The 17,489-nt window shown below is 43.4% G+C and overlaps 1 protein-coding gene across 1 annotated transcript in view; it reads right to left on the bottom strand.

The window, feature by feature from the left end:
- Positions 1-17,489, bottom strand: part of BCKDHB (branched chain keto acid dehydrogenase E1 subunit beta) — a 269,312-nt gene that overhangs the window by 242,023 nt on the left and 9,800 nt on the right. The window contains exons 2-3 of the mRNA XM_027972306.2: positions 16,323-16,400; positions 14,349-14,417 (exon numbers count right to left, since the gene is read on the bottom strand). Of these exons, the coding sequence (XP_027828107.2) occupies positions 14,349-14,417; positions 16,323-16,400 (147 nt within the window). The remainder of the gene's footprint in view (positions 1-14,348; positions 14,418-16,322; positions 16,401-17,489) is intronic.

The following is a 17,489-nucleotide window of genomic DNA, read 5'->3' as shown; positions in this document are numbered from 1 at the left end:
GACAGGCAAGGCAAGACAGTGACCAACTGCTGAAGCCTCCACCAGAAAGACTCCCCCAGAGGAAAAGAGAAACTCCATCAAAGCCTAACAACTGGGCCTGAGTCCTTAGCAGTCCTGCTGAAATTAAGGACTAAAGGGTCCTGCAGTTGAACTGAGACCCCATGAGAATCCACAAAGAGACACAGATCAAAACAGAAGGGGACCTGCAGCAAGGACATACTGGTATGTTAAACCCCTCTCCCACTGAGCGCCATCTACAGCTTATCTAAAGTACCATGTCTGTTCTCTGATCCTATAAATCTGGACCGCAGAGACTCTTCTGAGACAATGGGAAGTGGACGGACATAGCTGACAACAGTAGCACTCCACTGCCACCAGGAAGTGTAAACTGTGAAAGATTCCTCAGTCACTGGGCTATTGCTCCCTTACTAAAAATGAATCACCTAAGGAAGGCTGAGCACTGAAGAACTGATACTTCTGAACTGTGGTGTTGGAGAAGACTCTTCAGAGTCCCCTGGACTGCAAGGAGATCCAACCAGTCAATCCTAAAGGAAGTCAATCCTGAATATTCATTGGAGGGACTGATGCTGAAGCTCCAATACTTGGCCACCTGATGTGAAGAACTGACTCATGGGAAAAGACCCTGATGCTGGGAAAGACTGAAGGCAGGAGGAGAAGGGGATGACAGAGGATGAGATGGATGGATGGCATCACCGACTCAAAGGCCATCAGTCTGAGCAAACTTCGGGGGATAATGGAAGGACAGGGAAGCCTGGTGTGTCCATGGGGTCATAAAGAGTCAGACACGACTTAGTGACTGAACAACAATACAGGATCGCCCAGCCTGCAAACACTGGGAACAAATTTTACCCAAATTTTACTTTACTGAAATCCTTAAGTGTTAATGGGAGCTAAAGCTGAGTAGTGAGCTGCCTTCTGCCTGCAGAAACAACGAGGGACTTCCCTGGTGGTGCAGTGGTTAAGAATCTGCACTCCCGATGCTGGGGGCCTGGGTTCGATCCCTGGTTAGGGAACTAAGATCCCACAAGTCACAGCTGAGCCCACGTGCCAGAACTACTAGCCCATGCACTCTAGAACCCTAGAGAAGCCTGTGCACCACAGAGAAGATGCAGTACAGCCAAAATAAATAGTAAAATTTAAAAAAAGGAAGAAACAACAGGAACTAGGTACGAAGGGGAATGAAAGTAATTTGGCGAGGACGGAGTGAGGGCAATGCTTCATTGAGACTATTTGGCTTAAATCTTGCTTCTGATTATCTGAGAGAAGCCAGGAGAGGCTGCGCAGGCGAGAAGTTCCTGGCTCCCCATATGAGTCCCTATCGACAGACTGGGATGAAGAAAGGCCATTTAAAAGAACATGGCGAGTGCAGTAAGTGGATGCCACCACATCCAACTTTTCTCATTTTGTATAAAGGTTAAACACTATAAGCGGAGTCATAGCCTTGAGATACATACGTACACACATACATACACAGAATAATCAAAAACTAGAAGGTCCCTGGGCAGAGAAGGCACTGGTGACCCACTCCAGTGCTCTTGCCTGGAGAATCCCAGGGACGGAGGAGCCTGGCGGGCTGCCGTCTATGGGGCTGCACAGAGTCGGACACGACTGATGCGACTTAGCAGCAGCAGCAGCAGCAGCAGGTCCCTGGGCAGAAACTCAGTAGAATATCTAAGAAAGGAAAAGGTACCTTCTTTGGGCAGATAACTAAGTTGCCCTATTGGACTCAGGAATTTGCTCAGAAGGCCGTGGAACTTTCCCTTTAGCCTACTGGTGTTTAATTTAGATTTGAGCAGATAGTATGGGTTTAGGCCATTTCACATGTTCCTCTCTCCCTCTGATGAATGAACTAACATGTTCCTAAAGCCATATAAAGGTTTTCTTCTTGAGTTTTGAGGAACCTCTCCATTTTCAAAGAACAAACCGATCAAGTCCAGCACCTGCAGGATGCTGATTAACTTAGCATGCAGTGCTGCGTTGGTGTGTGTGCCCTTCTGGCTGAGCAATGAGCTTCCTTGTTTCTGCTGCACTCCAAGCCAGCAGAAACCAGAGGAGGAGAAGGAGGAGGGGAAGAGAAGCAGCCTGCCCAGAAGCAGAGACGAGGAGAAGTCCCTTGTCACCAGCAGTGCCTAAGTGTCCAGAAGCAAAACTGCAGAAAAAGAACCTTTGGGCTAATTTTAAGATTGCCCCGATGCCACCACTTCTGGCTGGTAGTCAGAGGCCCTCGGCGGGGAGAGGGCTGGCAGGATGCCCCTGGAGAAGGTCAGGCGTTTCACTGCTGAAGCTGCCTTTGGGTACAGCTGCTCAGTAGGAAACCAAAAACTTTTTGTCCAACAGGTTTCCCAAGTGATTCCTTAGCACATGACACTCAGCAACCTTTACCTAACTGACCCCTCATCCTATTTGCCAATCGAAGCCATGCAGACACACACTAGGAACAGAAAACAAAGCACTGGGCTCCCATCATCTCTGACTTGCCATAGGATCTTGCAGATGACATAAATATTTGTTCTCCATGCGGGGCTGCTTTTACTGGCTACTCCCAACTTGACTAGAAAGTTGGGATTTAATTGTTCCATGACTTTGTAACGGCATGGAAGGTACTGCTGCTGCTGCTGCTGCTGCGTCACTTCAGTCATGTCTGACTCTGTGCGACCCCACAGAGAGCAGCCCACCAGGCTCCCCCATCCCTGGGATTCTCCAGGCAAGAACACTGGAGTGGGTTGCCATTTCCTTCTCCAATGCATGGAAGTGAAAAGTGAAAGTGAAGTCGCTCAGTCGTGTCCGACTCTTAGCGACCCCATGGACTGCAGCCTACCAGGCCCCTCCGTCCAGGGGATTTTCCAGGCAAGAGTACTGGAGTGGGCTGCCATTGCCTTCTCCATGGAAGGTGCTAACCAGTGGAATCTCGAGTTAGAATTGAAGCACAGACTGTCTAGCTGTGTAACCACTTACACATTTAGATTCAAACCTCCTGAGACAGTAAGTGACAACAATAGCTCCACACTGGAGCATGTCAAAGTTAAGCTGCCACGGCCACCGGGCACGCTGCTTTTAGAAGAAAGAGCATTCTCAGTTGTAATTTAATGGGTTTGTGATCTGTTTCCTTAAGATGAATAAAAGAGGGTGAGAAAAGCCAAGGATTCCCAGACACAGAGCAATCTGAACTGCCCATATAAAAATCATTACTGGTCATCTTTCATTCCCTGGGAATGAAATGAATCTGGGATTCATATCTGGGATCTAAAATGAAGCCTTATAATTCAAAAATTAGACTTGAGTCAAATGAGCAGCAATTCTGAAACCATGAAAAATGAAGTTAAAAAAAATTGCTGGTTGTAATGTGTAAAAATTAGGAAGTAAGCTGTCCCAACTAAAACAATTAAAAATACCAAACACATCTTAATACAGAAAATATGACATGCTGAAGAAAGAAGTTAGTGTTTTCCCCTCTGTTCAAAGTACCAGCCTTGGGGCTTCTCTGGCGGCCCAGTGTCTAAGACTGCACTGTTCCAACGTGGGGGCCTCGGATTCAGTCCCTGGTCAGGAGACTAAGAGCCCACATGCCTTGCAGCATGGCCAAAAAAGTAAAATTTTAAAAAAAGTGCCAGTCTAGAAGAGGATTTTCATAAGACCTAGCACCAGATTTAGGAAGCTACGTAGCAACATTATCCCTGACAAATAAATGGACAAATGAGATATGTCATACTTGACTGTGAAAATATAAAACAAGACTTTTTACTCTCTTTTAATCTAAGTTGTCCTTGATATACTTCCATTTTTCAAAAATTTTAATGATGATGTTTAAAAAGATATATGAATCAAGTTCATCCTTTCTGACAATAATGACCTCTATTCCCATTTTTCCTGGGCTATTTAGTCTAAGCCCATCTCCTAATCCCCTACTGGTGCTTACATCTGATCATTTTAAAAGCCAGCCATTGTCAACAATGTTGAGAAAAAAAGGCTTAAGGGCATTACACCTGATGCTGAAAATGTCAAAGAGAACACCTGCTGGCAGTTCTAACGTTTATTGTTTAATCAACTAAGATAAAAAAAACATTAAAGCACCAGCTGCCACCTCAGAACAGCTTAATGCATTAAAAAATCTGTCCACAGAAGAGTCACAAAAAATGTCATTAAAAACTTTTTAATACAGATTACTGATGACTAGCTGCTTCTGATCCCATGAACAATCCAAACCCTTAAGCTTTATTAAAATTCCTTATCAATTCCTTATATTCCTCATGCTTTTCGATATCAGTGAGTTGCTCATTTATAAATAAAAACAAAAAACAATGTAGAACCAAGAGCTCAGAACTGCGTTCTGGCTCTGGTTCCCCCACTTGCCCCTGGGCAACTTGGTAACAGCATCTAACCTCTCAGAACCTCAGTCTCTATATTATATGAAGACGGACTGGATCAAGGTATCTCAACCTCAGAGCTTTGCCATTTGGGGTCAAATCATTCTTAGTTTAGACGGCTCCCTTCTGACCCAAGAGACGATTATTAGCATTCCTGACCCCTACCCGCTGCGTACAGTGGCAATCCCAGATGCGACAACCAAAACTGTCTCTCTAGATGTGGCCAAATGCTCCCAGGAGGGCAAAGCCACCCTAGCCGAGAATCCCTGAACTAGATATATACTCAATTTCTCTCCAGTTCTAATACCCCATGGCCTTCCCTAGTGGCTCAGTGGTAAACAATCTGCCTGCAATGCCGGATACAAGAGTCCAATCCCTGGGTCGGGACGATCCCCTGGAGAAGGAAATGGCAACCCTTTCCCAGTATTCTTGCCTGGGAAATCCCACGGACAGAGGAGCCTGGTGGGCTACCGTCCACGGGGTTGCGAAAGAGCCAGACACGACTTAGCGACTGAGCACATACACACACTAACACTGTACAAAGTTGATTAAATATCTAAATCTCTTAAATGTTATTGTTAACTCACTGGCCATCATGATGACTATGATGATACTCAGTGTGATCTTTACAGAAGTTGAAATACAGCGACTGTACCAATTCTAATATATTTTTCTTTAATGAAAATTTACAAAAGGGCGTTAAAGAAATATGTAAAGGAAACTAATACAAGTAAGCGAAAGTGAAGTCGCTCAGTCGTGTCCGACTCTTTGCGACCCGTGGACTGTAGCCCACCAAGCTCCTCCATCCATGGGATTCTCCAGGCAAGAATCCTGGAGTGGGTTGCCATTTCCTTCTCCAGGGGATCTTCCCGACCCAGGGATCGCACCCAGGTCTCCCACATTGCAGGCAGACGCTTTAACCTCTGCGCCACCAGGGAAGCCCTTAGATACAAGAATACATTCTCTCAGAAAACCTCCTCTAGAGACACAGAACTTCAGATCCAAGTACTAACATCAAAGATTTCCAAGGGAGGAAAGGAAGCCAGGTTGAAAGAAGAAGGGGGAGGAGGTGGGAGAGGCGGACGAAAGGGGTGGCCTTACAGATGTCTCCTGCAACCTACAGATACCCAGGCGTTATGGGACTTTTCCCTGGGCCTCCAGAGAAGGGGGGACTGGAACTTGGCCCTACCAGAAATCAGACCAATACAAGTAAAGTAGACAATACAAGTAAAGTATATGTTAACAATACATTCACCCCATTTTTGAGGATAACTCCTTCAACTGGATAAAAAGAAAGGCATTTTGACATGTTCTTCAGCTAATTCGTCTACATGTGTGCTTTTAGTAAGCAAAGGGGCCTTATAATAGCAGGAGCAATGTGAAGCGCCTGACTTTTAGGAAGGAAGAAAAACACAACTATTAGCAATCCTTTTAAAATAGTTTTTAAGCATACTAGAAAAAAAAAAAAGTTTACACCATCTTATGAATTCTTGTTTTTGCTCCAAATTCATGGACCACTTACGATACCTTACAATCTAAATCTGGTATTCAGTCTGTCCTGAAGTCTTAAATGTATATACTTCAATAGGGGAGATAAGCCAGGTAGTCTATATTCCCAAAGAATTGTCATTAGTTTACCAAATTATTTTTTTCCCCAGCAAAATTAGTTTTAACTGCCCAGAGGCCAAACCCCATCTCACAGGTTCCATTTCTTCAGTGGAACCTGACACGGGATCCAAGAGAATGGTCCTCATTCAAGTAGCCCTCTCTTTGCAGGAGGAACATATAATGTAAGCTCACTTTTTCCTGCTGAAGATGCTAATTTCCTATTTCAGGTACAAGCATGAGATGTGTCAAAAGACTCTGCCTTCAGCCTCCACATTTAAAACTTATACTGGAAAGGGGACTCGTTAAGAGAAAATTAAGAAATCCATAACTACTCTCTACTAAAGTAGATAACTAACAAGGTATTGTATAGCACAGGAAACTCTATCCAATATTCTGTAATCCTAACATGGGGAAAGAATCTGAAAAATACTGAATATATGTGTATGCATAACTGAATCACTTTGCTGTACACCTGAAACTGATACAACATTGTAGATCAACAACAGCCCAAGAATATTAAAAAGAGGGAGAGAATGAAGCGCCCAGAGCAGACCACAGTTCTAGGATGGGCTAATCATTATACTCACAGAACCTCTTAATGTAGAAGAGACTAAAGCCTAAAGCAAATGTGCTCCTCTCTCTAAAAGAGGATAAAAGCATGAAGAATGCCTGAACATATGCTCCCCTTTCACTTTACCGACGAGCATGCTGGAGCTCAAAGTCAATTCCCAAATACTGGCAGATGACAGAAGAAAACTCGCCTTCTCCCCAGGCCTGTCCTAGTTTTCCTTCCCGAATTCAGTGTCTTAAAGCATCTGGTTATACAATTTCTCTGAAGTTTACATAAGAAAACAAGTGAGCGATTATATTCCTTTTCCCAAGCTGCTACAAGCCACAGTCAAGAAATGAATAGTCATGGAAAAACATCAAACCCCACGAAAAGGCAGATGTACAGGGCTGTGAACAAATTCCCCAAGTCCTCTGCTGTCCCTTTTCTCACCTCCGTGCGTGCATGCTCAGTCACCCGGTTGTGTCTGACTCTGACACTCCACGGAGTAGAGCTCACAAGGCTCCTCTGTCCATGGGATTTCCCAGGCAAGGATCCTGGGGTGGGTTGCCACTTCCTTCTCCAGGGGATCCTCCTGACCTAGGGATCGAACTGGCAATCAAAGAGTTATCTCCCATAAAAAGGTAAACCTGCCATGTGTTCATGAGGTTATGCTCTTCTATTTTCAAATGTTTCCAAGCACTACTTTCTCTGTTCTGGCAAAGGACAAAGAAGCAGAAATGCAGATTGGTGATGCTAAACTCGCACTCATCTGGGTTATCTGGGGTACGAAACAGCTCTCTCTTGGATTTCCCTGGTGGTTCCGGGGTTAAGACTCCGCCCTTTCAATGCAAGGGGCACAGACTCAATCCTTGATAAGGGATATAAGATCCCACATGGCATGCAAAAAAAATTTTTTTTAACTTCTATCTCCCTTCGTTTGTTTTAATAGGATTGCCCCTAATGAGCCAATTTCTTATTTTTAATATTAAGTAGTATTCAGCTTCACAATGTTTATTATGTCAGTAACCCTCAATCCAAACTCTTCTGGTAGAATTTAAAACCCTCAATAGGGACGGTCTCATTTCAAAGTGTAGGCTGCCACCTACTGGCCGATCCCTTCTCAACACCCAGCTCTCCGCAGAAAGGGAATCAATTCACCTCAAGAGGTTTTCCTGCTATGTCATTCAAAGCATTCAACATCAACATAATCTTTGTAATTCTTTTCAACACAAAATCTTTAAACAACAATGATTTTCTGTATAGCACAGGGAACTATATTCAATATCTTGTAATACACTATAATGGAAAAGAATCTTTAAAAATATATAGATTTGAATACATATAAATATGTATAACTGAACCACTTTGTTGTACACCTGAAACACAATACTGTAAATCAGTTTCAATTAATAATTTTTTAATCAAATAAATATGAAATCTTTTAACTTGGAAAAAAGCGACTACCAAGCCAAGCATCTTTCTGTATAGCTTAAAATTCCCAGAGTATACTCAAAAGGGTAGAACAGTATTTTTTAAAGATGTGCTATTTCTTTAATATACAAAAAGTTCTGTCTGGATAGATTTCTCTTCCCCATTTCCTTTATTCTTCACTCCTGAAAACTGAAGCTCATTTCCTCTTAGAGTGATAGTGATTTAATTATTCATATTGATCTGGAATTATTCAAAATTCGAATTCATAGTCCTAAAGCTAGTGTAAAAATTCACAACATCCGCTTACAGTAAAGCTAAGAATTAAATAGCTGTTAATTAGCTCAACTCCTCATCACGTAAACATAAATCTGCCAGCGCCTTCTACGAGCAGTGGACTTTTTCAAATGACAGCTAGTTTCTCCCTGGTTTAAGCTATTTTTAAGGAAAAATGGGACCAACTAAAATCATTAGAGGGAAATAAGGAAATCCCCTTTCTGAGGCAGCAGGCCCGTCTTGGTGAAAGAAGTGAAGGGTAACGACACTCAGCAACATTCGCTCAATCAATACTGTCTGATAGTATTATAGTATATATTAGAAGCTAAGGATCCAAGATGAGTTAAATGCCTATTGCCTTGGAGAAGTTGCCCAGTGTAGAAATCTCTTGGGAAGACAATTACAACATGTAATTGCAATTTTGTAATATGCAAAAGAGGTAAACATCTGGACAGTGATAAAGCAGTGACTGGATAAGCTCGGAGAGTCAGGAAGAACCTTTTTCTCTCTTCTTGGCAACAGCAGTTTCAGGTGTACAGCCCAGCAATTCATATATTCATATACATGGAGAAGAATTTGAGAGTCTGAAGAAGAAAAAATATGTATACGTTTCCTTCTTCAGATTCTCTTCCCTTATGTTAACAGGTAGTTACAAAACACTGAGCATAGTTCCCTGTGCTATACTGTAGGTCCTTGTTGGTTATCTATTTTATACACAGGAGTGTATATATGTCAATCCCAAACTCCTAACTTATCCCTCTCCCATCCTTTGCCCTTTGATAACCGTAAGTTTGTTTTCTATGTCTGAGTCTCTCTCTGTTTTGAAAATAAGATTTTATCTTTTTCTTTTTCTTAGATTCCACATCTAAGTGATATCACGTGCTATTTATCTTTCTGTATGATTTATTTCACTTAGTGTGATAATCTCTAGGTCCATTCATGTTGCTACAAATGGCATTATTTCATTCTTTTTTTATGGCGAAGTTTCCATCATGTGTATGTACTGAATCTTCCTTATCCATTCATCTGCTGACGGACATTTAGGTTGCTTCCAAGTCTTGGCTACTGTAAACAGCGCTGCAATGAACACTGGGGTCCATGCGTCTTTTTAAATTATGGTATTCTCTGGATGTATGCCCAGAAGTGGGATTGCAGGATCGTATGGCAACTTCATCTTTAGTTTTGCTTGCTTTTTATTTTTTTACTTTTGGCTGCACTGAGTCTTCATTGCCACATGCAGGCTCTCTCTAGTTGCAGCAAGCAGGCACTGCTCCCTACTTGCCGGGCACAGCTGTTCATTGCAGTGACTTCTCTTGTTGCAGGACACAGGCTCCAGGGCGCATAAGCTTCAGGAGTTATGGCACACAGGCTTTCTCTCTAGTTGTTCCATGAGCACAGACTCAGCAGTTGTGGCCCACAGGCTTAGCTGCCCCGTGGCATTTGGGATCTTAGTTCCCAGACCAGGAATCGAACCCATGTCCTCTGCACTGGCAGGCAGATTCTTAACCACTGGATCACCGGGGAAATACCAGTGATCAAAGTCAAAAATACTTTTTAGTTGTTTAAGGAAACTTCACACTCTCCATACTAACTGTACCAGTTTATATTCCCACCAGTAGTGGAGGAGGGTTCCCTTTTCTCCCCACTCTCTCCAGCATCTATTATTTGTAGACTTTTGGATGCTGGCCATTTTGACCATGTGAGGTGGATGATATCTCAGTGTAGTTTTGATTTGCATTTCTCTAAGAATCAGTGACGTTGAGCAAATTTTCATGTACCGTTTGGCCTTCCTTGGAGAAATGTCTGTTGAAGTCTTTTGCCCACTTTTTGATTGGTTGCTTTGTTTTAGGAAGAGCCTTAAAAAGACCTGTGAAGGTAAAACAGGAGTTTCCCCAGGGAACTAAGTGGGTAGGGGCGGGGGAGATCCAAACTGCACGTGCAATGGAAGAGAGATGAAAAACACATAGGCTTAAGGGGAAATGATTCAGTTTTAATAAAGGAATGAGGCCAGGTGAGTGGGAAGAGGGCAGATCTCAAAATCTCCTGCATATTCTGCCAAGAAATGCACATTTTAGCTTGATCACACTGACATCAAGGTTGGGACGGGAGGGAGGGTGATTACTAAGAGAAGCAAGCAGAGACGATTCGGATCCAAAGTGAGCCTCCAGGCAGTGAGGAGGGTTAGGGTTAGGGTTAGGGAGGCCATGGTAAAGACAAACTCTGAAGATAAAATCAGAGGACCTGATGAACGCGGCGAATGAGGAAGAGGGAAGAGACCAGGACCTCCTCAGTTTTCCGGCTGAAGTAACCAAGTGGACGACAGTATATTCGCTAAGAAATGTAGGAGGAGGCGTGGAGATTTTCTGAGAGAACATAATAAATTCAGCTGAGTTTGAAAACATGAGCTTAGAAATGCTGAGGCTGGAGTGACGGGACACCAAAGTGAAGACGGCAGCGGGGTGAGGGGCAGTACACACAGGTGACGCTCAGGCCTGAGGTCTGGACTGGAGACGGAAATTCGGAAGAAGCTTGGAAGTCGCCAAGCCTTCCTCACGAGAAGTACAAAGCGGAACACGCTGTAAAATCAGCTTCTCTTGGGCCTGCTAGAGAAGCAAGGACACACAGCACACGGCTGTCCCCAAGAATGGAGAGGCAGACCAGTGAATTCAGGGACTCTCGACGCAGAGCAGAGACCAGAAGCAGGGTAGGAAACCTGGGCTGTGGCTGAGGAATTGTTGGAGCTTCCGTGAGGACAAGTCTGAGAGTTAAAAACTCAGAAGACCCAGTCATAAGGGCCCCCCCACCCACAATTTTGTGAAGTTTCCCTTCAGGAGCTCGATCAGGTTTTCACAGTAAATGTCAGAGAAAATCCCCTCTTGCCTCCAGCAGGCGAAGTAAACAAGGAACCATTCTGAAACAAGCCTGAGCACTCAAGTAAAACCCGCTAGTTAACCAGAGCCCAAATGCCTGTGTAGCATCAGAACCCAGCTGACCTCAAGGCAGGAAAAGACCCAACTCCAGCTCTCTCTAGCCACCCAGTTCTACCAGAGGTGGAGAGAAACAGCTGAGAAACATTTGGGAAGTTCACGGTCCAAGGGCACAGGCTCACTTAAAAGACAAACCGAATCAGAGGATTATAGAACACTGTCCCTTACCCCACAAACACCTTCCCACCTCATTCCTAAAGGCCTATTTACAGCAGGTTCCTTTTACCCAATGCATCACGTCTAGCTAACAAGGAAAGAATGACAAGGCACACCAAAAGGCAAAAAGCACAGTTTGAAGAGACAGCGCAAACATCAGAACCAGATGTGGCAAGGAAGCTAGAATTATCAGACTGGGGATTTAAAACAACTATGATTAATATGCTAGGCTTCCCTGGTGGCTCAGCAATAAAGAATCCGCCTGCAATGCAGGAGATACAGGAGACGCCAGTTCAATCCCTGGGTCTGGAAAATCCCCTGGAGAAGGAAATGGCAACCCACTCCAGTACTCTTGCCTGGAGAATCTCATGGACAGAAAAACCTGGAGGGCCATAGTCCATAGGGTTGCAAAGAGTCACGACTGAGCAACTCAGCAGGCGCGCATGCACACACACATGATTAATATGCTAAGGTCTCTACTGGAGAAAACAGACAGCAAGCAACAACAGATGGGCAATGTAAACAGAGTTAAAAATCCTAAGGAAAAAAAAGGCTAATTCTATGCTTTAAATATTGGTTAATATAGATAAATATATTCAAATATGTCCTTGAAGTGTATATAATACCAAGATAGGTATAGTGGTTTTCTCAAGTTTTGCTGCTTTGGGCAATTTTTATTTTCTTCTTTATGCTGTTCTACATCTTCCAAATTTTCCACAATGCATATGCATTTTTGCATAAAGGTTTCTAATTTTTTTTTTTTTTTTTTGGGGGCTGCACTGGGTCTTCTTTGCAGTGTGAGGGCTTCCTCCAGTTGCAGGACACAGGTGTCCCCTGGTGCAGAGCATGGGCTCTAGGGCCTGCAGGCTTCAGCGGTCACAGTGCACAGGGCTTAGCTGCCCCACAGCATGTGGACTCTTAGTTCCCTAACCAGGGATGGAACCCGCATCCCCTGATTGGGAGGCAAATTTCCAACCACTGGACCAGCAGGGAAGTCCCTTTGATTTCCTTTTGAAGATCTAAAGTCTCTAGCAGTCAGAATTAGCTGGGGCTAAGATAGTTTGAGATGGCTGAGATGGAACCAACAAGCTCGACTCTATTAAAATAGACAGCGAGGAGAAAGCAGAGGGGGACGGGACCCAAACCAAACTGCTATAAAGGGAAAGGGAAAGAACAGCCTGAGAGCTCCTAACAAGCGGGATGGAACACTTGATTTCCTGGATTCAGCTAGGGTTTCCTGGATGCAAGTATAACATCACAGGAAGAGGGAAACAAGAAGGAACAACCGGGAGGAAAAAAAAATCTTAAAGCCCCTCACTCCTTTTTCTACCCACGTGAACTTTACAGCGCAGTGGTCAAGGCCAGAAGGAAGGCAAGTGTCAACTCCTACCCAAGCTCAACTGCTTCGACCTCCAGATTAGATAAGACTGAGGAAACAAATGAAAGGTCAAAGTGCCTCCAAGGAAGGCAGTGCGACAGCAGGGCGCTGGGACACATTCCTCACAGAGCATCCCGCTGTGAGGATGTTGGAATGGGCCAGTGCGCCTCCTCCGATGGCTTTAAGTCTGAGCTGAATGAAGCAGGTGATAGCAATGGGCAGAAGTGGCTCCCGTGCCAGGCAGAAGACACTGACTGGCGGGGATGAGGCGTGGAAGGATGCTGTGATGCTTACTGACAGGTGTCCAGTTGGCTAGGTGATGCGGCCAGGCTGTCAGATACCAGTCTAGATACTCTGGGGAGGTATTTTTAGACGTGATTAACATCTAAGTAAAGCAGATTATCCTTCTTAATGTGGATGGGCTTCATCCAATCACTTGAAGGCCTTAAAGGGTCTTTCCCAAAGGGTCTTTCTAAGGTTTCCCAAACCAGAAGAAATTTGTCCTGAAGACTGCCTGGTTTTCTAGTCGGCTGGCTTGCCCTACAGATTTCTGAGTTGTGAAATGGTGTGAGCCAATTCCTTAAAATATAAATCTCTGATTCTTGCTCTCTCAATATAGATTTATGTACTGTGCTAAGCCGCCTCAGTCCTGTCTAACTCTTTGCGACCCTATGGACTGTAACCCGCGACTCTTCTGTCCATGGGATTCTCCAGGCAAAAATACTGGAATGGGTTGCCATTTCCTCCTCCAGGGCATCTTCCCAACCCAGGGATTGAACCCGTGTCTCTCATGTTTCCTGCATTGGCAGGCGGGTTCTTACCACTAGCACCATCTGGGAAGCATGTACATGTATAAACATAGATATAGACGGGGTGTCCCCAGAGGCTCAGAGGCAAAAAAAAAAATCCACCTGCACTGCAGAAGATACAGGAGATGCTGGTTTGATCTCTGAGTCCTGAAGGCCCCCTGGAGGAAGGCATGGAAAGCCACTCCAATATTCTTGCTCGGAAAATCCAATGGACAGAGGAGCCTGGCGGGCTAAGGTCCACGGGGTCACAGAGTTGGACATGACTGAAGCGACTGAGCACACTACAGCACGTAGATATAAAAACACACACATATACAGGTGTAATTTTTGTACACACCCACATCCACCCACATATAGGTGTATCCTAATGGTTCGATTTCTCTGGAGAATCCTAAGGCAGATAATAAAAGATGAAGTCCATCAGCAGTGACCAACAGGGCAGAACTTTGAATGGGACTGAAATTGGCAAAGGCAGGGCAGCAATAAGAGGCTGAAGATTCCCAGACGTACGAATGACATGGCAAACAATACATTTAATGAAGAATACTTTAGAATCTATAATACTTAGACTATGAACTAGACCACAGGGAAGCTACAGTTAGAACACATTCAGTGAAATCTAGGCCAAAGGAGTCTGGGGGTGGCTGTGGAAACAAAAGGAATCTGATGATGCAATAAGGACATGGCAAGCATTTTAACAGGCACACTCTGTACTGCCAAGATGTGTACACTCTACAGGAATACTGTGCATACATAAAGATACGAACTTACCATACTTGTCTCGCAAGCCAACAGTACATCTAAAGACTCCACCAAAGGCAACATCTTCACCAAATATTACTGAAAAACAGTAAAGAACATGTTGTATCTAATCATTCCTAAATGAGGCTAACAGTAAGTAATGTGAATGCCTACATATGAAATTAGAAAACAGAAATGGATCCCGAGATCTAAATCAAGGTTTCCCAATTTCGACATCAGTGACACTTTGGCCTGGATAATCCTTCTGTCCTAGTGGCCTGTCCTGTGCATTGCAGACACAGAGCAACACGCCTGGTCTCCATGCAGCGGGTGGGCCGCTGACCGCACAGCGGCAACAGCCGACAGGGTCTCCAGACAGTGAGAAGTGCATGGGGAGGATCCTCCGCTGAGAAAGAAACACTAATCTGGAACCTCATCTTGTTTCACTCATGAAGAAAGCAAGGCCAGAAAAGTAGTCGAGTAACTTAACAAGCCAGAAAGCAAGAGGCAGAACTGTGACTCACACTCTAGGCTTCTGTGTCCCTTGGGCAGTGGCTTTTGAGGGCTGTTTCTGTTGGCTTGGGGGAGGGGGGGGGGGAGGGGTTCGTGATTCCCCCTCCCTTTTTTAAAGAATCCTGTGGATCATTTTTAAAGTCTTTAATTGAGTTTGTTACAATATTGCTTCTGTTTTTATGTTTTTGGTTCTTTGGTTGCAAGGCATGTGGGATCTTGGCTCTCCAATTGGGGATCTAACCCACACCCCCTGCATCAAAAGGTGAAGTCTGAGCCACTGGACCACCAGGGAAGTCCCCTGATTTTCTTTTTTTTTTTTTTTCAATAGACAATATACAATGAGAATCAGCAATTTGAAGAAGCTGAAGGAACAGCATTTCAAGCTGAGAGAATAGTCACAAGTAGGAAAGTGACAGAGACTGCAAATATAATGGAATATAAAGAGCAAGGCAAAGAACAGTTCTGGTGAAAACTCAGAGGTGTTACGTAGGCAAGGCAAATTAAACTGAATAAGGGATGTTCACAAAGCTGAATTCTAGTCCCATTAATGCACCTCACCAGCTTCAAAGACCTCAAGAAAATAACTCACCCTTATCTACGTGACTATATCAGTCATTCTCTTTCAAAACAAAGCAAGTCCAGCTCTCACTTTTCCTAAAAACTAATCTGCTTTCCACTTGACCTTAAAACCGGAGATTCTCAAGGGGGAAACCCAAGGTATACTAAATATACATATAAAGTCAAGTCAATCTACTTGAGAAAACACCCAGCAGTACAACTCTTTTTATATCAATAATTTAATAAGATAAGGTACTTATAAAGTTAATTATCAATCTTAAAGTTATTTTCCAAAAAAATCTTACAAGTTGAATGATAATGTATCCCAAAGGAAAGCACAGAACTAAACTTTCATTTTATATCAATAAATAGATAACTGAACAAAGTGCTATCTTCCATTTTTTCTATATGCTAGAGAACAGTAGCACATATTTTAAAAGGTATTATGTTAATGTATTATCAGGACCACACATACCATGGAAAAAAATGAATTTAATAATGTCAGTGTCAGATATGCATGAGAAATTCATAATGAGGGTAAAAATGTGTTTAATATCATAATTTTATTATTTAGCCTTAAGCATTTGTTCAGGTCTTGTAAAAATTTCAGGTAGATATAATGCTATCCATTGAGCTCCAGACAAATATTTCTGGCAGATCTTCAGTTCTGAATTAACACAACCAACATAGTCAAGCAGGGCTTCCCTGGTGGTGCATCAGTAACAAATCTGCCTGCCAATGCCGAAGACGAGGGTTCGATCCCTGGGCCAGAAAGATCCCCTGGAGAAAGAAATGGCAACCCACACCAGTATTCTGGACTGGGAAATCCCCTGGACAGGGGAACCTGGGGGTCTACAGTCCATAGGGTTGCAAAACAGTTGGACATGACTGAGCAACTAAACAACAATAACCACAAGCACCAAGGAAGTTTACCTGCCGTAGGATCTTTGGCCAATGAGTTATCTAAGGCACTTGTTACTGCCTGGAAGAGATTCATTTTCTGAGTTTGCCCTGTGAAAATTAAAAAAAAAAAAGAAAAACCATGTATTAAAACATACATAAAAAATAATCAGTTTTTTAACAGTCAATTAAACTTTGATTAAAGCCAAGGTAGAAAGGAAAGCATGGAATATGTTACACAAATTTACTGGATTATTTACCATGGTAAGGTCTCTGTGGAAGATATAAAAGCAATACAACTTTAAAATGCTTGTTGAGGAGCCAAAACTGAAACATATTAAACAATTTAAAAGCAACTATTAAAAAAAAGGGAAGAAAGAATACAATGAAGTTGAACAAATACCTGTCCACATAAAAAAAAGCTACAGAAAGTCAGTAAAGAGCAGCAAGCAGAGTGGGAGGGGACTGGGAAGATGCCCTGGATGGGTTTCAGGAACATAGGTCATAATAAACACACATGACCAATGGCATGTGTTAAATGTGCCCACAAGAACCAACAGCCATGGACCATGAACAATGAGAAAGGCTCAAAGAACTTCAGCGCCCAGAACTGTTTGGAGAACTCTACAATCCCATGCCTTAACACAACAGCTTGGTCCTTCCTATTATCTTACTGCTCAAGTAGAATCTCTGTCAGCCAATCTCTATCTCCCTAAATGGGCTGTTAAGATGATTAAATGGAACAATAAATGCACAGAATGGTGAAGAGAGCATGACTAGTGAGCACTGAATAAATATTAGCTAATTTTTGTTAGACTCTGGACTGTGTCTGTGTCCTTCATCTTGACCTTGGCCATTATTCTGAATGGTATGAAGCTTTATTTGATAAAGTTCAAAATGTCAGAATTCGAAAATAATCATGATTTTAGGGCTTAGATTTAAGCCTCAGTGCTGCCCAGTGCCCACAGTCTTCCTAGAAATTTAGGATCAAATCATCTGTGAAAACACAACTCAGAGCAAAAAAAGGTTCCTTTCTGTCCATGTCTTCTCTGATGCTCAAGCTCTGTCTTCGTAGCTCAGTTGATAAAGAATCTGCCTGCAATGAAGGAGACCTGGGTTCAATTCCTGGGTCAGGAAGATCCCCTGGAGAAGGAAATGGCAATCCACTCCAGTATTCTTGCCTGGAGAATCCCCATGGAA

This window comes from Ovis aries, chromosome 8 (assembly GCF_016772045.2).
Source record: "Ovis aries strain OAR_USU_Benz2616 breed Rambouillet chromosome 8, ARS-UI_Ramb_v3.0, whole genome shotgun sequence".
NCBI classification, from domain to species: domain Eukaryota; kingdom Metazoa; phylum Chordata; class Mammalia; order Artiodactyla; family Bovidae; genus Ovis; species Ovis aries.
Note: the sequence above shows the minus strand (reverse complement) of the source record. Positions and strands in the feature narration are given on the sequence as shown.